This window comes from Limanda limanda, chromosome 15 (genome assembly GCF_963576545.1).
Source record: "Limanda limanda chromosome 15, fLimLim1.1, whole genome shotgun sequence".
NCBI lineage: Eukaryota > Metazoa > Chordata > Actinopteri > Pleuronectiformes > Pleuronectidae > Limanda > Limanda limanda.
In genome coordinates this window covers 10,547,612-10,569,028 of record NC_083650.1, presented here as the reverse complement: position 1 = coordinate 10,569,028, position 21,417 = coordinate 10,547,612, and the positions used below count along the sequence as shown (strand labels likewise).

Here is a 21,417-nt window from a genome sequence, read left to right as displayed (position 1 = left end):
CTTTCAGGGACCAGCTTCTTAAAGATTTCAAAACCACGCTTTAGGTTACTCAAACTTTTTAATCTTACCCAAAATTTACTTCAAGAGATCATTCTGCATTATTCTCAGCTTGTAGTTTCTTTATATCTGCACAACTTAATAATTCAGATCATGTAGAAATAACAGATTTCATTGCAGGACTGTTGCCTTCATCAGAGAGAATCCATTTCTTTTCTTATACATATACTTGTTGCCCGGTCTCGGCACAGCAGATTTTTCACTTAATGTAATGAAATCATACATTATTTAATCAGCTGAAATGTGATTGATTTTTGTGACAGCACGTGTTCCAAGGGGCTGTCAGGGAAAATTTAATTCCACCTCCAAACATGCTTAATTTGATGAATTAGGGTTCCTAAATAGCCCCATGACGTGGACCTCCATAAAGGGTGTGTAGGCTTGGCTGGGGTAAGTGGATTACACAATATCTGCTCCTCTCGCTCTTTGTACTGAGCTCGGCATCGACCAAACGAGCTCTGGACTCGTGTGCACACACTACAGTCAATTTGGTTTGGCAGACCTAACGGCGTGAGCCAGAGTCACCTGAACATTAACTTTTTTTCAGGTCACAGCATAGTGCCTCTTGGATTAAATATTTGGACACTGGGCATCGGCTCGATGTGTCAAGCAAATCCTATAAATGAATGACCTTAGACAAAAACATAGATGATGTATTTCAACTTTTTTGCACAACAACCAGAAACGATAGGATGGAGGATTTCGATTCCACCCATACACGAGAAATGTCTCAAAAACACCAAACAGCTGGTTCAGTCTCGTCCTGAGTAGTGATGTTATTATTCTAAACAGGATGTAATTTAACACGGAGCCCTGTTACCCAGAGGCACAGGTCTTTTCATCGATGAACACTATTAATAAAATGCCAGAAAGCCACTGGTCTTCGCTCCATCTCTGTCAGGCGGCAACGCCACTACAACAAAATGGCATTTCAGTTCATAATTGCCTGACCCTGTGTTCTTTAGGTCAGCCTGAGAGCCGCAGTGAACACAAATGCAAATAATGAAGGGAAGAGTTCCCTTCCGGGGAACGCTCGGGGTTATTGTAGGTTGTCTGGTGAAGTAAATACATGCTGAACATATTGTTGTGGGGGAAAACCCTTGGTCACACAACATATGTTGTTGTGCAGGGTTAAATGATGCATTTTGTGTTGTTAAAGGAGATTTTGTGCTTCAATTTGATATAAAAACTCAAAAAACAACAGGTATACTTTACTAATGCTGTGGATAAAGGGATCCTCTTAGATCTAGACCTACACTGTTTTCTGTCTTGTTGATCCTCTTACAACTTGTTCCCACTCCCTTTTCCCTCCCTTTTTTTCAGTGGTGTGCTTTGTCATGATGGATAATACTGTTCCTCCCGTGCCTCCAAGTATGAATGATGAAAATCTCGATGAGGAGGAGGATAGAGCGGTGGTGGAGGGGGAAAGGAAGGAGGCTGGAATGAGGGAGCGAGGGGAGGGCCGATTATCTTATTGTTTAACCCACTCAAGGTAGAAGCCCATCAATCAGAAACCACTTGCTCAAGTGTCTCAGGTTCAGCCTCTATAAAAGTTTAATTGGGTCATATAATTAACACTGAGGGGAGAAACATATGTGTGATGTAAGTTGTGTGTGTTTGTGTGTGTGTGGAAGGGCCTGACAGGACAGGATCAAAGAAAGCATATTGATTATACATCTGATTGGTATTATAAAAAAAATCACCACAAACCTAGACCATAATTAACAGATTCCTGTATTGATATTGCTATTATTATTAGTTAATGTTGATGTACGCGTGTGTGTGCGCGAGTGCGTAGGGGCCTTAAATGACGGGATTAAAACAAGCATATTGATTATAAATATGATAACAGACTGGTGATTTTTTATTTGTAGCACTTGAGAAAAACTTATCATGAAACATTTTTTTATTGATTTACTAATACATCGATTCGTTTTCTTCTCCCTGTGTCTGATCCGGTGCGTTTGGTTTTGTATGGGACGCACCACCTGACACGGTGAGTGCGTGCGTGCGTGCGTGTGGCAGGGGGGCGTGTCCACACCGACGTGGCTGCAGCTCTCGGACGTGTGTCACCTTCTCTGCTACCTGTCCTACTTCGGCGATGCCAGTAGAGTCAAAGAGCAGTGCGGTCTAAGGTAAATACAACTTCTCCAAATAAACAAATAAACAACATTGAGGCCACTGTTTCCTGCCTCCGGGGACGCCGCTGCGCTTCTGCAGTGTCAGGGACGAGCAGGGGGGGATTATGGGGGATTTGTGTTGACGTTGAGGGATTAGTGGTTTCAGACCCAGAATGAAATAGACTGTGTTTCTGGGTTGTTGGTAATAATGGCGCTGCAGCCCCGAAGCAAACACTGAAGCATCCCGCAGGAACCAGGTGAGGAGCAACTGAGTTCCAGCTCAGATGTTTTGCTGCAGCGATCAGAGGAAGTTCCATGTAAATATAAGCTCGTAAAGGTCATTTCATACATAACGGGTCTGCGCAAAATGATGTGTAACCTACAATTACTGCAGAAAATACCGTTTGGCGTCAGAAACACTAATAAAGCTGCCGGTCAAATGATTCTCAATCCAAAAAACTGAATGCATCTTTCCTCTTCCTCCAGTCATGAGTCAGCTGCGGGTGTTAGCGGGTGTGCTGCGAGGCGGATGTGCAGGGGGGAGCCAGTGGCTGCGCGGGTGTGGTGGAGGGGCCACGGCCTGCAGGCGCCGCTGGGTCGATCCCCGGAGAGGCTGCTCCTCCGGGGCTGCCCCGGTTCCCTCAGCGGTGGCCGGCAGCTCCAGCTATATGGAGGAGATGTACTTTGCCTGGCTGGAGGATCAAAGAAACGTCCACGAGGTAACCGTGTGCAACATGTGTGCCATTCGTTCATGGATATCAGTCAATCACAACAAATACATTTAAGATAAGAAGTAGAATCTTTTTTATTTGCCCACGAGAGGAAGTTTACAGAAGAAACAATGTGGAGCATCTAGATGGTTTAACAGATACATTACACTAATTTTTGTGTAGTTGCCAGTGTTGTGTGACAGTTCTGCAGATCTCTGTCCAGTGGGACCATGATAAACCAGCGCTTGGGTGAACTGGTAGCTGGACTGCCTGTGCCATGTGCAAATATACTGTAGCTGTAAATATCCAAGATGACGTGTCAGCCCCCAGACAGTTTCCCTCCCTCTCCACACTCTCACCTTAAGTTAAGAGAACACTGAGACACCTTACAGTCTACTGCTAGCAGGACATGTTTGGCCCATGTCTGAGATGAACCTCATTACCTCGGTTGGATCTGCCTCCCTCTCTCCTCTAGTCCTGGGACACATTCTTCCGTAGCATCCAGGCCTCCAGCCCGTCTGGAGAGGCGGGTGAAGGACGCCCCTCCGCTCTGCTCCAGGGCCGAGTCCTGTCCCACTCACCAGACATGGCACAGAAAGTGGTGGAGGACCACCTGGCCGTGCACACTCTCATTAGAGCCTACCAGGTTAGTGCACACTCACCCTGCCCAACTGCGAGCAACACACACGTGAACAGAGACACACACATGAATCAGCCTCTGTAATGTGGACTTCTGTTATTTACAAATTCAAAGATTGGTCTCATATCTTATGGGCATCTGTTTAAATCTCAAAGCAGTGTGTGTGTGTCCTGAATTAAGATATCATCTGTCTTGAACTGGCTGACTATTTGTATCTCGTGTGTGCGTGTGCGTGTGCGCGTGTGTGTGTGTGTGTGTGTGTGAAAAATACATAAAACAAATCAACTTGGCTCGCTGTGACAGATGTGACCGGCATTGGGAGGTGTTTGTGTCCTTTCATTAAAAGGAATACACAATTTGTTTGTCTATGCAAATTGGCAGATTAAGTCTAACCTACTTAGCCCGGCTGCTTTTTCAAAATGGAAATATCAAAGAGACTGCTTCAACAAAACAGGTGGTAACATTTCCCCTCGCTCTCAAATTAATCCAAGAAACTATCCGAGGGATTTATTAAATTCTGTGTTTTGGCAAAGGCGTCTCCCAGCCCGGTGGAGACCTGGTGGGAATGTGTGAGCGTGTGTACGTGTGTGTGAGTGTGTGTGTTTGTGTGCGTACATGCACATTAAAGCACCTCAATGGAGCTGTTGACCTATAAGCAAGTGTTAGCTGTTTTTGTCCAGTTGTCAATACTCGTCAGCATCATGAGGGCTTCAGCCCATTGTTGATTTACCAAGTAGTCTCTCCTGGTAGTGACTTCTTTTACTCTTTTACTTGATTCTCTCCTCCTCTTCTTTCTCCTCTTCATCTCTCTGAGCAGATCCGTGGTCACCATGTTGCACAGTTAGACCCGTTGGGAATCCTGGATGCTGATCTGGACTCCTTCATTCCCTCGGACCTGATCACCACCATCGATAAATTAGGTGCACGTCACAATCCTACACCAAACAAACATCCGAATTCTGAATGTTTGTGAAGTTACCGACTTTAGAGGAGTGATGTCGACTCTTAACCTTAGGATCAGTGAAACAGACCTAAACAGGCTGAAATGATTCAAAATGAACAGTTAGTGTTATTAATACTTGAATTATAAATAGAATAGATATATAAAGGTTAACTACTGGTTTAATTATACATTTTCCTGTGTAGACTTTGTATATGAAAGGTGTAGTTCCTTCTTATATCCCCTTTTAAGAAGGTAAAGGAATTAACCCACAGGCACTATATATGCTGATGGGACTTCTAATTAACTCAGGATATATGTTGTGTTAAAATACTTCAGTTTAAAGCATAGTATTCTCTTTGACAGGCTTATACTTCAAAAGCCTCCTCTTCTTCATAATTATTAATAAAAAAAAATGTTTTTCCTGTGCATTTATACCCATACACACATTTCCAATCTAGGGCTGCGTAGCTCATCAGACCCAAGAATATGAAAGTATGAAAGGCCCCATCATGTTCTCTGACAGGGTTGGTCAGCAAAACGCCAACTCAGGCCGAGCTGGTGTCTTTCTTTCCTTTTATTTAGCTGACTGAAGGTGAAAAGATGTGGTGGAAAGGTACAGTAATATCCAGTAAAGAGGAGAGAGAGACAGAAACAGAGAGAGAGACTTGGTTTCTGAAGTTATCCGTGATCAGGAGGACATAGCGTTGCATTATGTATTGTCATCAGGGCTCTAGCTCCTTTAATGAAAGTTAATGACAGGCTCCACGGCCCCTTATTTGCTCAGCCGATAGTGCACGAGTCTATTCCTGGCCCCTTTATCTTTCCTGGTTTCCTAATATGATTTGCACCTGTCTCCTCTTATGTTGCTTGTGGTCTTGAGTTTGAGCAGCTCTCTCAGGTGGGTTTTGTCCGAGCAGATGTGAGGCTTCAGATACTGATGCTTTAAAGCACTGTATCTCCTCGGCTCCTCTGGGCTCCCACACTCTGGCCAATAGTTATGTATTTTCTGCCCAACCTTTATTCTTACAGGTTTTGCCATCAAATTAATCAAGTGTGATTAATACGTACTGAGCTTTGTCAGTTCATTCACTGCAGACGTTTACTCAGAGTTCTGAGGTAGCAGTGCAGTCTCATTTAGAGCTGCAGCTAATTAGTATTCTCATTTTCAATTTATTTTTTGGTTATTATACTTTGTGATGGGTCAGTTAATCATTTAGTTAAATGAGAAAAATATCCATCACAACTTCAGAGTCTAAGATGACATCCTCAGATTGCTGGCTTTTCCCTGATTCCCACACTAAATGACTCAACTACATTTTAATTTTACACTGACATAAAACAGATCAAATTAGTAAATGCTTTTGAGTAACTGGAACCAATAGTGTCTGACATTTACTTCATAAATGACTAACCTGATCAACTAATCAAGTTATTTGAATATCCATGATTAAATAATAATCATAGTATATCACAGTGATAATAATAAATCATTTTCATATTCTACGATGTTTTTTGCTTCGTTCACATGATATGAGATGAAGTGAATTCAAGATCTCTATTGTCAAAATATATCAAATTTCCATGTCACTACACAACAACATGGATGAAATCATGTTTCTGTGTTATGAATGTTATTGTGCCAAAAAATAACTTTTGTTTTAGCTTTTCTTTGGTCTTAATCTTTGAATCTCTTTCTTAAGTCTTAATAAATTACTTTATAACAGTTCTCCCCGGACACAAAGAGCTTCATTCTTCTTCATACAATTTTAATTTGGGAGACTGTATGAGAAGGAGTATATATTTATTGGAAATGGAAGATGTGGTATATTACATATGCATATAATATGTGGGGTAGGTCGGCCTAACCATGTTTCACATGTTATCATTACAGGTTTCTATGGTCTTGATGAGTCTGACTTGGACAAGAGCTTCCAGCTTCCCCCTACCACCTTCATCGGAGGAGGAAACACCACTCTTCCTCTGAGAGAAATCATACGCAGACTAGAGGTATTTTGGGTTTTCGTCCAAACATTTTTCTACTAAGGAAAGCCAGAACGATTGGACATGTAGCTATCAGAATTTATATCTTCTTTTTCAGACATCCTACTGTGGTCACATAGGAATGGAATTCATGTTCATAAACAACGTGGACCAGTGTCAGTGGATCCGTCAGAAGTTTGAGACTCCAGGGATCTTGCAGTTCACTAATGCTGAGAAGAGAACTTTGCTCGCCCGCCTGGTCAGATCCACACGGTCAGCAGTGACTAATCATTTTCCAATGTACACTCTTGTGACAGCGCAATACTTCACTTTTAGTTATAGCTCACATCAGGGACGCGCGTAACATAAACAAAACTGTTGTGCGTCTGTTTATTTTGAAAGATAAACACCCTATTCTTCATGTGAGCTCATTTTCATTCTTGATAAATTATCCTAGAAGTCACTGGAGGTCCATGCAGGTGATCTACCTATTCTTATGTTCTGCATATTCGTCTACTATGACATGTTTATACTTTGGGCTAATTTAAAAGTATAGTAAATTTGTATATGCTAATATCCTGTTCACACAGTAGGTTACCTATAAAAAACGTTTTAATGTTTAAACCCTCTTGATGTTGAAAAAGACTTTACTGGGCAGTGCATAAAAAAAGATCTGTTGTGCTTATATCCAGGTTCAAAATGTTTCATGTGTGTTATTACTTGAAAGGTTGACATGCTTAAATGTTCAGAAAACACATGCATTTCCTCAAACTGTCCACTGCTGCAGCTCCTCTTTTCAGCCTCCGTCTGAAACGCTTGGTTTCAGCTTCTGGCTCTTTTAGACCGAGGGGAGGAGCTGCCTTAACCGCGGACTTTGGGCTTTTTTAGTGTTGCAGAACTTTTAAATTCATAAAAAACCTATAAAATACTAGAGGAAAGGGAAACCCTGACAAATATGGACATTTTAATATCATACAATATCTGCAGCTATGAACCTTATGTCTTAGTTGTTATAAACAGAACTTTTTTCTGTTTAGGTTTGAGGACTTCCTGGCCAGGAAGTGGTCTTCAGAGAAACGTTTTGGTCTCGAGGGCTGTGAAGTGTTAATCCCTGCTCTGAAAAGCATCATTGACAAATCGAGTGAGGCGGGCATCGACAGTGTGATCATGGGGATGCCACATCGGTAATTCGCATTACACCGTCTCACCTCTCAATTCAATGTACTGTATGTATGCAGTCTGTTACTCCCCTCCCATGTCTGATATGGATTTTGTAAACTATGTTTCCAGAGGTCGATTGAATGTCCTCGCTAATGTGATCCGTAAGGACCTGGACCAGATCTTCTGCCAGTTTGACCCTAAGTTAGAGGCATCTGATGAGGTGAGGAGGCTGCTAATATCTGACTAGATGGGAAACTATCAGAGAAGAGCCTTCTGGGAATACAACTTGATCTTCATATCTGTACCTGTAGGGTTCAGGTGATGTTAAATACCACCTTGGGATGTACCACGAGAGGATTAACCGCAAGACTGACAAGAACATCACACTGTCGCTCATGGCCAACCCCTCCCACCTGGAGGCCGTGAATCCAGTGGTTCAGGGAAAGGCCAAAGCTGAGCAGTTCTACAGAGGAGACACAGAGGGAAAGAAGGTAACGATTATTATGCCACGTACACAACGGGTTTATGTTTTGGAATCCCAATGGCAAGGGGTTTCCACCTGTTGAGTCTGTGATGTGATTTGTGTTCCCAGGTCATGTCACTCCAGATTCATGGAGATGCTGCTTTTGCAGGACAAGGAGTTGTGTATGAGACCTTCCACTTAAGTGAGCTCCCCTCCTACACGACACATGGTACAATCCATGTGGTGGTCAACAACCAGGTACTGGAGAGATCCATGTCACATTTGCTCACCTAACAATAGTTAAGGCAGTAATATTCATACACATTCTCATACTTATCCTCATTCTCATACTAACTTATACCCACACTCATAGGCATAGTCAGATACCTGCTCATATACATATTTTTATACTCATACTCACTCTCATTTTAATTTTCATTGTCATACTCACAGTTATACTTATACTTACTCTTACAAATTGTCATACTCCCATTTATTCTCATACTCAGTCATACTTAAACTCATATTCATCCTCGTTTTCTCACTCGTAGCCATATTCATATACACTCTCATACTCATTTTCATTCTCATATATATTTACACTCATTATCATACATACTCAATCTCAATCTCACATTCATTTAAATGTTCATACTCATGCTCATACTTATACTCATTCTGATACTAATGATCATACTCATAATAATGATCCTACTGGTTCTACTACTGCAAAATTATTATTGTAAGTTAAATGTCATTTAGAAACGTATTAGATGAGTTGTCAAAGTTGTATTTTCTACATGCTTTTGTCCAATCACAGTGGAACAAAGTTATGTTTAATGTCCATTGCCTCCCAGATTGGGTTCACCACAGACCCTCGGGTCGCCCGCTCCTCTCCTTATCCCACTGATGTTGCTCGTGTGGTCAACGCGCCCATCTTCCACGTTAATGCTGACGACCCCGAGGCTGTCATGTACGTTTGTCGGGTTGCATCAGAGTGGAGGACCACCTTCAACAAGGATGTGGTCATTGACCTGGTTAGTCCCAGTCAAATTTTATTGGATCAACAACTACATATTAAAGCATATCTTGGGTTTTTAAGGTTGGTGTGTGTTTTTACAGGTTTGTTACAGACGCTTTGGACATAACGAGATTGACGAGCCCATGTTCACTCAGCCGCTGATGTACAAACAGATCCATCGGCAGGAGCATGTGCTGAAAAAGTACTCTGACAAGCTGATCGCTGAGGGAGTGGTGACACTGCAGGAATACGAGGTTTGTGATCTAGTGCGGTTTGCTCTTGTTAAATATAGTGTATATTGGTAGCTCGTCCTGCATTCTGTTTTATTTGATATCACCATCTGCAGGACTATAGCGTATTAAATCACACATAGATATTACCCAGGCCTTTGAGTAACTCTATATTGTGCCAGCGCTGCTGTATTTGAGTATCAATTTACTGACAAAGTTCCTCTGCTCACAATCCTTCTCATGGAGTATATATTGCTCAATGAAGATGAAGTATACCTCAGTTTCTTGCACCATTCAGTGGAACTGCTCTGGTTCTTCATCCAAACCATAAACTTTGATCACAACATCCATTCTGAACAGTTTTTTTTACACCACACGGACAAATACTGCAGTGCCTCTGTGGTGTGCTAGTTCGCGGCTGTTGATGGACATCGTTTGGTATTTGGTGTTTTGCACAAGCCCCGTTTGTCATATAGCAGAACAGAACCATTACTGTCAGTGGTGAGCCTCCTCCTACAATATTTTCTCTTTGTCTTTGACTCAGCTACACACTTTGACTATTCAGGTGCAGTCCTTTCATTAAACCAAAAAAAATTTGCATCAGTAAATATGTGTGATACCACATTTTGTTGCAGGAAGAAGTTGCCAAATATGACAAGATATGTGAGGAGGCATACACCAGCTCCAAGGATGAAAAGATCTTACTTATTCGACAGTGGCTCGACTCCCCCTGGCCCGGTAAAACCCTTTGAAATATTTTCTTCTATGTCTGTGAATACTTGTTGTTCCTGCTGAAGTGAAGCCGTCGCTCTCTCTTTAGATTTTTTCACAGCGGAGGGAGAACCCAAGAGTATGAGCTGTGTCAACACGGGACTGGAGGAGAAGGTTCTGCAGCACATTGGCCAGACTGCCAGCTCCGTGCCTCTGGAAGACTTTAAGATCCACTCTGGTGAGTCTAGTTGCCTTGTGCAGGAATAGTGATTTTACCAATAGGACCTGGTCACACATCCGCAAACATTTACCTTCTGCTCACTTCCAATCTGTGAGAGCAAGGGGTAGGTAAAACATTTGCTTTTTGTGGTGAGACAGATCAAAGTGTGGCTTCACTTTGTTGAAATTTTACTTCCGATATTCACTTCACATTTGTGTTGAGGCGGCTGTGGCTGAGGATTAGAGCGGTCGTCCTTCAACCAGAAGGTTAGGCGGTTCAATCCCCGAGCAAGATGCTGAACCCCGAATGGCCTCCCATAGAAAAGAGTGCAGCCCATAGATGCCCATAGCATGTGTTTGTCAGTTGGTGAAGGGCAAACTGAACTTTAAAGCGCTTTGAGTGGTCATCAAGACTAGAAAAGCTCCATATAAAATACAGGCCATTTACCCATTGCATATGTCTGACCATACCCTAATTCTAATTGTAACGGCCCCCAGCTTCTCCACACAAACGCTGAGTCTCTTCAACTGATGTACATGGTTCTTTATTCTTGCATCTGGCTTGCCGTAGTAGCACCGTAAAACTGTAATAACAGTTACAAGTTACAAAAGCTTTTAATCATTAAAACCAAACACTAACGTTTAAAATACAACGAACAAACAAATCGCCACGTGAGACACATCTGACTCGTTAGAGTGACAGCGACTCCCTTCCGCTCTACCCGCAGCAAAGTAAATGGGACCAGCTTCCTTACCTCGTTCCGCTTGGCGAGGGGTGTTAAGTTATCGTGGTTTGGATGGTTCTTAGGTCCGAGAAGTGCCGCACAGCTGGCGTCCGGTCTGGTTTCCGCTCCTTTGCCGCGCCGGGCTGTACGGCCGGTATTTTATTGCTGTGTGGCGGAACGGAACGAGGGATCTGGTGTGTCGAAGAAAACTGTCCGCTCCTTTGCTGCAGGTATTAATGCGAGGGGAGTCGCTACGTGTAAAGACAATAACAATAATAAAACTGAAAATACCCCAAGACCTAGCTGAACGTAACAACAAAATAAACCGAACCCAAAATAGCAGAAAGTGGCAGGTGTAGCAGCCATTACACTAATATAAACTTAACTGTACTGGAAATTGACACCATGACAGAAGACCACACTTTACAACTTTTATTGGAGGCATGCCCCTGAATGATATGCTTCGATTTAGTAAAATACAAACCTCTCTGCAACAAATGCTTCATTTTTTAGCTATTTCCTTGTACAGGTATGACACAAGTCAATTAAAGCCGGTCACCTGTAAATACATTACCTTATAACATTAATTAATTGTGTTCTGCAGCCCCTCTCCAATGTTTTTTTAAAGATATCACTTCTCTGTGTGTCCAGGCGTGTCTCGTATCCTGCGAGGTCGTGCAGACCTGGTGAAGAATCGTCAGATGGACTGGGCTCTAGGAGAGTACATGGCCTTTGGTTCTCTCCTCAAAGACGGCATCCATGTGCGACTCAGTGGGCAGGATGTGGAGAGGGGCACCTTTAGGTGAGATCATGTCAACACAACTTAAAACTTAATCCTTCCTTTGCAGGATTTATATTACTGTTTTTTTAAACCTCCATTTTCTGTTAGAATTATCATCCACTAACAGGATCGCCTGCTACCAGCACGGCAAGAAACCTTAAGGGTAGTTATTGAATAAACAATGTTTTAAGTATATTGATTTTTTTTCTCACTGAGATTTTTAGAGCTTATAAATCCCTGTGGGAGTCATAGTTTCTCCTCTTATGAATGAGCTCACACACAAACCAAGAATTAGCTTTATCTGCCTTTAAAAGGACGTGCTGGGGCTGGGGGAGTCGTCCGTATCATTGCTCAACTTTCAGCTTCAAGAACATGAGCACAGTTCATTGCTTTGAACATATTTATTATATCAGGTTTTGCATACATTTTCCATATTGTAAAATACAGTCGCTGGCAACATAATTAGGTAAACTTATATAGTTTCATCTAATCCAATTCAACAAATCTGCCACAAATTCAACATTCAGAAATATTATAATGCTACATTTTTGTTGTCACTGTCAGAGAGCAGTTCATTTATAGTAGTCAGTTAGGAAATATGTTTACAAACTACAACCTGAGTAATTATTATATAGTTGTAAAGGTTGCACTTATGGCATAACAGTTGGATTTGACTACATTAGCTTTTGAAGGTGTATCTAATATAGTGAATTCTAAGTGTATGACAATATTGGAAAACCTATAATTCAATTCCCCTTTTAGTGAAAATCAAGTTTTTAAACATGTTAAATGCCGTTTTATATGATAATGCACATAGTCTGGGTCATCAGCATTCCCCTGATGATGGTCGGATTGACAACTCAGGATACATCGGCAAAAGACAGATTTTGAGCATCATTGCTGAGTATTTCCACCGTTCCACTGCAGTATTTAAGTATTTCCACCTTAATACTGCAACAGTTATGACCATGAGTCAAATATTTTTATGACAATCCTTTTGAATATGTAATTTTGAGGAAGAAAGAAGTAATAAGCTGCTGGAATGGAACTTTAATATTGTGCCACAAGCTTTACAATGACTCAATTTGAGATTGTCCCAAATGCACTATTTCCAACTGGCACATTTGTTGAGTGTGTCAGGGTTATCACGCCTGACCTGAGATTCAGTGTAAAAAAAACACTCTCATGCAGATAGGGAATTAAGAAACTGGGTGGTTGGGGTACAGTGGCACAGTGAGTCTGTCAGACAGAAGACGTCAGCGCAGTCTCCTGAGATCTGTGAAGCCCACATGGTGTTGTCATGGTATGGAGGGAACGAGTGACACATGAACAAAGCCAGCCCCCCCCCTCTCACTGCGCCTGTCTCATCTGTCCTCTATCATTTCTCCAGCATCTCATCTCTACTGACACCGGCGCCCCCTCCAACTCGCCGCGACATACATCACACTAACTAACCAGAGGCTACAACGCTTTTTTCTTCTCCCTCACATTTACCGCTGACACCCACTTCTCCCATTTCACTGTCCCCTTCAATCGGGCAATTTCCCCGACCTGCAAAAAAATAAAACAGTCTAGAGCTACACACACCCTTCATCTCGCTATCACCTGTTGTTTTTTCCAGATTGTATTATTTTTTTGCCACTGCACTTCGGCTGTACTTTACCTTCCTTTATCGCTATTTTCTTTCCTCCACCTACAATTTTTTTCATCCCCCCCCCTCTACCCTCGTTTCCCATCTTAGGAGCTGAGCATATTGGCACGTTCCAGTTGAGTGGACCTGCTTGCGTTTCTGTGATGTACGTAACAGTGTGGACTAATGGATTCAGTCGTTGTGTTTGGGTGGGTTGCATGCGCGGCGTCGTGCACCCCTCTCCCCTGACTAATGGGGCCCCCAGGCAGAGGAACAGTGTGTATTTTTTTTACCGGCGTTTAAAATACCAGAAAGATGAGAGTTGGGTACCCAGTCTATATGGCAATCCCGGAGAAAGATCTCATTCTCGTATAGTTTTTTTTTGTGGTGTCCTCCTTGGAATATGTGGAACTGGATTGAGAAAATGAAACAGGAAACTACATTAACTCAATTAATGCTTGATGCTCTCGATTCTCTTCGAGCATCAAAGGGTTTCCTGTAGTGAAAATGTATATACAGCAAAATGTGGAGCAAGGCTCAAACACAACAATTATGCATTACATTATGCGGCCTCATTAGTCCATAATTATGGATGGTATTATTCAGAGGTCTGAAATCATGATCGTGTAATCTTCTAGGAGGTAATATATCCGATTCAAGATTATGATCAATAGATTTTTGCTATTTCCTGCAGTCGTTCCGCCTGACAATTACATAACCTCTTGCTCTGTGTAGGCCCAGTGTGTGTGTCTGTGTGTGTGTATGTGTGGACATTATTAGAGTGATGTTAAAGGGCTTTAAGTGATTGTCTGATCGTGCTGGTTTTGAGGGCTGATTCCTGCACTGTGAGTGAGCCGACTGGCAGAACTTGTTAGTGCTCGGCTCTTTGCTCCCATCGGCTCTTGTTGGGTCTCACGCTGCCTGAAGATCAGGAGAGTGGAGGGTACTCTTCATGGAGGGCAGTCAGGGGCTGAAACACAAGGCTGTAGAGTGTGTGTCTGTGTATGTCCGTGTGTAGTAAACCAGTTGTTTCCCCCGGTATCATTGAAAAACAGCTTATACATAAAATGTGGCAGAATTGGTCTGGATTGGTCTTGGTCTTATCACACTTTGTTTTGTTTCCCTAAATACAATTATTGAAATAATAAGTCTTCAATTCAATAATGGATTAATCGTTTTTTTTTTAATAACGCATATACCAGAAACATGAACTAGTTCAAGTTTTAAAATATTGCCTTCTTTGCCTTCTACTCTCTGTCTTGTGTACCATATGTACAGGTAGTTTTTTTCTGTTTGCCAGTTTCAGTTCTTTCTGTCTCTCTTGTGATTTTCAGTCACCGTCATCATGTTCTTCACGACCAAGAGGTGGACAAACGCACATGTGTTCCCATGAACCACCTGTGGGCCGACCAGGCTCCCTACACTGTGTGCAACAGCTCCCTGTCAGAGTACGGAGTGCTGGGTAAGGGTGGAGTAGCTCCGGCCACACAGCGAGCTTTACACGGATATAATAGATTTTATTTGCTCCGTTTGATGATGATTGTAATTTCAGGTTTTGAGCTCGGCTTCGCCATGGCCAATCCAAATGCTCTGATCCTATGGGAGGCTCAGTTCGGTGACTTTCACAACACCGCCCAGTGTATCATCGACCAGTTCATCAGCTCGGGCCAGGCCAAGTGGGTCCGCAACAATGGTATCATCCTCCTGCTGCCACATGGGATGGAGGGAATGGTGAGAATGGAAACTCAACCAGTTGTTTTTAGAAAGTCTTTCTGTTGCCTTTATAGATCAACCTGAATTTCTTTATCAACCACATGTAGAAATTCCTCTTCAGTTCTCGGATCACGTGTCTTGCTCCTTTCGTCTTCTGTCCTCAGGGTCCTGAACATTCGTCAGCTAGACCCGAACGCTTCCTGCAGATGAGCAAAGACGACCCCGATCACTTCCCTGTATGGTCACATGTACAATTTACATTACAGTTATTACCCATTGATAAATGTCAAAGAGTTTGACAGTGCACTGCAGTTAACATCCAACAGCTTCCCATTTTAATGGCTATGCTGATGTCACGACTGCTTAAGTGATGATTGCCAATGTCTCTGGAGCTTTAGGGTCTTTTCAATGTGCCCTCCAAAGGGTTGGTGTTCAGCAGTAAGTCAGGGCCAAGGGTTTGCTCGTACACAGGAACATTCACGGAGGGAACCACAGCATCAGCAGAAGCTTCCTAGATTCATCTTCAAATGGGATATTGATCAAACTATTAGTGGGAGCATACTGGGGAATTAACGTTCTCCGCTGTGTGTGCATGTGAGAGAGAGAGGGAGAAAGAGATAGATACAGTGCACTGATGCGTTCAAGCGTGGAAAGAAGCATCGCTGCAACCTACAGTAACTTAATGATTTTGTGCATGTACAATTTTTGTTGATAACATTTTTATTTTATATTCTTTTTTCTAAACCAGGTGTTTAATGGAGATTTTGAAGTCCAGCAGCTGCACGACTGTAACTGGATCGTGGTGAACTGCTCCACGCCTGCTAACTACTGTCATGTGCTCAGACGGCAGATTCTGTTGCCGTTCAGAAAACCGGTAAAGTGTAACACCGTCCTCACTACATCTGTGTCTTGCTCGTCATTTAACGATTGATGTGATTTCATGTTTCGCTTTTACTTCGTTCAAACCCCACATACAAGCCACTGCTTTCCCTCAAAGAAAAATCCAAGGCGTTGCAACATGAATGTCAAACCTGTTCTCTGTTATGGCTCGGAATGCTGGCGTGGAGTAAAAGGTGACATGAGGTTGGCTACAAAACAACATGGTGGCAAACTGTGATGGCTGAGCTGAAAGAAATGGGTTTTTCATTAGGAGAGGCCCAACATGTAGCCCTGGGGAGCCCCAGATGGAGGCAGATGGTAGATGCCTTATTCCCCTCAAGGGACGAATAGAACTAACAAATTGACTACCTACCTACCTACCTAACTAACTAACTTACCAACTACTACTCAAATAGACCAGTTGATGAATTGACAGCAGATATTGGTGGAGTCTTCAGCAACTCAAAATTTGACTTAAAAAATACAAAAATTCTCATTTGTTGTTAATATTCTGTCTAAACAGAGTTTTTTATATGTATTTGTTTACCATCAAAATAACTATGTTATGATAAATGATATATCACAACCATGCTTCAAAAAGAATTCGCAAAAACAAGCTTACTTTGTGATAATGGGGCGGCTGTGGCTCAGGATGTAGATCGGGTTGTCCTCTTACCAGAAGGTCGGCGGTTTGATCCCCGTCTCCCCCATTCTGCATGCCAAAGTGTCCTTGGGCAAGATAGAGAACCCTGTATGAATGATGTGTGAGAGAGAAAGTGCTGCACATAGAAGCGCTGTATGAATGGGCATGTGAATGGATGATGTGATGTGGTCATCAATACTAGAAAAAGCTCTATATAAATACTGTATATAAATACAGACCATTTACCATAATATTCAAATCACTCACATACAGAACGTATATGGTTCTCTGTGTTCTTTATTTAATATTTGAAACCCCTAAAGAAGAACTACTTTGGGTATAAAGTTGTGAGAAATAACTTGTTTCCCTTTTTCTGTATGTGCACTGCTCTCTTTTCCAGTCTCGGTTTTCAGCCACAGTGAACGTCTTAACTGATCCCCTGTCGCACATAAATGCGATGCTTTGTGAAGCATGAGAAAAGTACTTCCTGAGCAAATTAGTGAGAGGGCCAATAGGGGATAATATTGTTTGTTTTTTTTCCAAGAAAAAGTCTGGACCTGGTTGGCTGAGCGCAGGGGTTTTATTTATTTGATTTTTGAAGAAATGTTTTGTTTTCCCAATGCTGATGTTGCATGCTATATGGTGGCAGCAAATTTGCGTGAAAAGAGATAAAAACTTTTATCTCTGGAGTTTATTCAGTGCGTGCGAAGAAGATACGGATGACAGGAGCAATCTGTTGTTTGTCACTGACAGAAACTCTTGTGGTTTTCCCCCTACAGTTGATTGTTTTTACTCCAAAATCTCTGCTGAGGCACCCGGACGCAAGATCCAGCTTCGATGACCTCGCCACAGGTCAAGTTTGACTTTATCTCTGTGAAATGTGACTTGGTAATATGTCAAGAAAATGTTGTAGCTAACACACCATGTTAAATGGTTGCAGGCACTAGATTTAAGAGGCTGATTCCTGACGAGGGTCCTGCAAATCAAAGCCCAGGTCATGTGAAGAGGGTGATTTTCTGCACTGGTAAAGTCTACTACGAGCTGGCTAAAGAGAGAAAGCTACACAACCTGGAGAGTGATGTCGCCATTGTCAGACTTGAACAGGTGTTTAACCCCTCTCCTCTGTCTGAGCTTCTCATGGACTGTGGATTTCAAAATAAGAGAGAGATGCGTTTGGTTTATTTCACTTATTCTTCTGCTTCCCCCACAGATCTCTCCATTCCCGTTCGACCTGGTCAGAGCAGAGGCAGAAAAGTTTGCCAACGCTGAGCTGGTCTGGTGTCAGGAGGAGCACAAGAACATGGGTTACTATGATTACGTGCGGCCACGTTTCCTCACAGTGCTGGCCAACAAGAAACACATATGGTAAGGGTCTCACCTGAATCAAACAGGAAGAATATGTTATTGAATCTGGTGATGGATTTGAACCGTCAGTGTTTTCTTCCAGGTATGTGGGACGGGGACCTGCAGCCGCGCCTGCAACAGGGAACAAGTCCACTCACCTGAATGAGTTGAGGAGGTTCCTGGACACGGCTTTCAACCTGAGCGCCTTCCAGGGGAAGCACATGTAGAGAGTGGACTAATGGAGTGAGAACCAGGCTGGAGGTGCCAACTCCAGCTACCAGAGTTTCATTGTTATTTCTTCTCATGGCCCAGTTTTACAGCTCCTATAGATTTATGACAGTCTGGTGTCAGTAAACACAATCCTAACCCTTGATGAGTTTACAAGAAAGATAAGTCTACAACACTAACTGACTTAATGCTGAACTGTGGTGTCAGGAGCAACCTGGAGGACAGTGTAGATATAAGAAACTAGGTTTGAGGTTTCAAACAAATACATAGTGGTAACTCCATGAGATGCCCTGTTTGCAGTGATCTTCACTGTAAAGCACTAATGTAAGCATTAGTTACAGTAGAGCAGCAAATTGTTGGGGCTGGTGCTCACTGCTATTCCCTGGCCATGCTTGTCAAATTAAATCAAGTCATATTTGTTTATATAATCCAAAATATATATTTTGTTTTTTTGTATTTCCTTAATTTGTAGAAGGACATTTCCACAAAAAAATCATGTAGTCTGATCTCAGCTTTACTGGGAACATCTGCACTATATTTAACCATATACCACATAAACAATCATAACCATTTAATCATACCACAGAGTATAGTCTAACACCTTTATTTCTAAATAAAAGCTCCTTACAAAATAATATACAAACATTAAACATGATCACTCACAGAATTGCCACATGAGCATCCACAGTAGGTCAGTGTTGAAGTAGCAACAGTAAATTCCTTGTACAGTCAAATATCTAAGTTTAGATTTGTGACAATCACTGTTTTGAAGCAGCTTTAGTAATGTAGATACCTCCATTGTTGCTATGCAGAATACTAGTTTATATATACGTATATATATATATATATATATATATATATATATATTGGTGATTTATATTTGTAGTGATTTTTGTATTTGAATAGAAGAAGCACACACTGAATGTGAATCACACATCACAGGTATGAAGACTATTGTGAGAGGAAACACATCAGTGGGTTTTAGTGCCTGCATTTGCTTTGGCCATCTTAGCAGTTAGTGAAGGAGTGTGTATTTATTGTCACACCTCACTTCATCGGGAGACATGAGCCAGCTGGCACAGAGACTTGCAGCCATGTTTTCTACGTAGGACATACGGCTCGGCTTCCTCTTCGGAGGCTGAGAGACGCACACAACACACAGCAAAGCCTTGGATGCTGTGAGAGCAATACTGACGCTTGGTTGTCACATGGAAATCCCCAGGTATTTAACAGCACTGGTATTATCTGCTCCTTAAAAATTATGCTTCCTGTTTAAATATACTGTAGCTTTTCCTTTTCCTCTTACAGCTGAAAGAGTTACTTATAAGCCATACACAGACATGATTCAATGACTATTAAGGTTTATGTATTTTAATTTATTAATGAAAAACAAATGTTCATGGTGGATGGGGTTTTACTTAGACCAGGAATAATTACATGTGCAATAAAATGTTTCAATCCAATTAAGTGATGTAGTTGTAATGTTTAGTTGAGTATGATGCTGGATAAAGGTTTCTGGTTTAATGAAACAATTAAATATGATATAATTATATATGGAACAAACTTTTAAGGGCAAATTAAATCGATTTCCCACCTATCACTCTCTGCACATCGTGTATGTAGGTCCATCACAGGCCTTACATGCTGTGGCAAACAACCATTAACACTCATATTTACACCTACGTTCAATTTAGAGTCTCCAGTTAACTCACTTAATAAGGTGAGTCCGGTATAAACTAAGACAGTAAATGGCATATACTAAGTTGATATTAGACTATGGTGGTGAAAATTCTATTACATTCCCTTCCAGTGACTTGCAATCAAACATATTTAATCCCAACATCAACTGAAAGTAAATGTGATAAATATGTGAGCCCTGTTGCAGCTGCCCCCTTGATAAACCCCCTTTTCAATCTGTTAAGTCCAACACAAACAAACACAAAGAGTGTTTTTCTTACACAAAACCTATAGTCTGTTTGAATGAGGAACAAAATCACTGTATGTACACGTTTTATATAAATATATTATATGTAAGGTTTAAAAGGTGTTTAAAATTATTGATCTAAATATGAGATATACATAGTTTATAGTATAATAAAGTAGCCTTTTTTTATACTATAATAAATTTGAACAAAGACACACATATGTTCACATTCAGTAAGTGATGAACCCACTTCAGAGAAAAACATACTTCATACTTCCCGCCTTGTTTTTCTTCAATATTAGAGAAATTCACTGATACTAATATACATCTAATGGTTCACAGCAAACAGAAACTGATAATAGAGAATCTGACATATATTATTTTCCAAAAATCTAAACAAATAGTTTATTGGTTGAAATTGTGGACATATTAAGGTGATGGGGGGGCAAGGCTCTGATTAGGATACCAGTTTTAGCCGAGCCTATGAACATACGTGTAGAAATATGCAACTTATAATAATGTACGATTCTGTAATTCCACCACAGGTCAGGGAAATAAACCTTTTAGTTCAAACTGACACATTTACAGCGAAGTAAGATAAATAAATTGATTTTACATTATTGATCTGGAAACAGCAACACGAACAGAACAATTTCAATATTAGTTTCTCTGTTTTAATCTTCGGTTATACTCTATAAATACAATGTGACAGACATAAACACAGTGATCACCTCTGCTCAGTAAGTTTCATCTTTAAAGTTACATTAACTATAATTTATATATTACAAAAATAAATAGCTTGATTAATGTTCTGCTCCTGAACTTACAAATTCATGATAATCACACTCAACATTCACATTGATTAACTGAAGAATATCCCCTTGAAATCAGTTGTATGTATATTTCATATGATCTAAATGTCTAATGATTTACATACATTTTTTAACAGGTATTTTACTCATACCACATGGATGATAACATGTACGTGTATTGGTGCAATAGACAATAATTTATGAAGACAACATTGGGGAGATTTCATAGAAGATTAGGGTTTTACAATGTACCATAATCTTCATTATGATTCGAAACATTAGATAGCAGCATGCAACTTTGCAAATTGACATATATACTGAGACAATCACCCATTTGTCATAAGTCACAGACTGGTTTGGTCCTGTCACACTGACTGACAGGCGTGATGCAGAAATATCGAAGAGAGAATAATATATATATTTTTTCGTTTCAACATTTGCTCATTTCCCAACAACCTTATCTGGAGCTCTGGTTGTCATCAT

At 41.3% G+C, this 21,417-nt stretch overlaps 1 protein-coding gene across 3 annotated transcripts; it reads left to right on the top strand.

Annotated features, from left to right (window-relative positions):
- Window positions 1-2,111: 2,111 nt before the first annotated feature.
- On the top strand, window positions 2,112-19,661 carry ogdhl (oxoglutarate dehydrogenase L). Of its 3 annotated transcripts, none has more exons than XM_061086801.1 (23): window positions 2,112-2,192; window positions 2,664-2,896; window positions 3,363-3,533; window positions 4,345-4,447; window positions 6,362-6,477; window positions 6,569-6,723; window positions 7,488-7,634; window positions 7,741-7,831; window positions 7,923-8,102; window positions 8,204-8,332; window positions 8,932-9,111; window positions 9,197-9,349; window positions 9,961-10,063; window positions 10,146-10,274; window positions 11,632-11,782; window positions 14,726-14,853; window positions 14,944-15,122; window positions 15,269-15,340; window positions 15,853-15,978; window positions 17,406-17,478; window positions 17,567-17,730; window positions 17,837-17,991; window positions 18,074-19,661. In XM_061086801.1, exons 2-23 carry the CDS (start codon window positions 2,666-2,668, stop codon window positions 18,195-18,197), a joined length of 3,060 nt encoding a protein of 1,019 aa, XP_060942784.1. In that variant the 5' UTR covers window positions 2,112-2,192; window positions 2,664-2,665; the 3' UTR covers window positions 18,198-19,661. The 3 variants fall into 3 exon arrangements, with proteins under 3 accessions (XP_060942784.1, XP_060942785.1, XP_060942787.1); XM_061086802.1 differs by lacking the exon at window positions 2,112-2,192 and adding an exon at window positions 2,271-2,434; XM_061086804.1 differs by lacking the exon at window positions 2,112-2,192 and adding an exon at window positions 2,435-2,494.
- Window positions 19,662-21,417: the final 1,756 nt, after the last annotated feature.

Excerpts from the sequence above, each read along its gene's own strand:
- ogdhl (XM_061086801.1), top strand. The coding sequence starts at position 2,666 with ATGAGTCAGCTGCGGGTGTTAGCGGGTGTGCTGCGAGGCGGATGTGCA. Across the intron at positions 2,897-3,362 it reads ATCAAAGAAACGTCCACGAG|TCCTGGGACACATTCTTCCG; the intron begins GTAACCGTGTGC and ends TCTCTCCTCTAG. Across the intron at positions 15,341-15,852 it reads ACGACCCCGATCACTTCCCT|GTGTTTAATGGAGATTTTGA; the intron begins GTATGGTCACAT and ends TTTCTAAACCAG.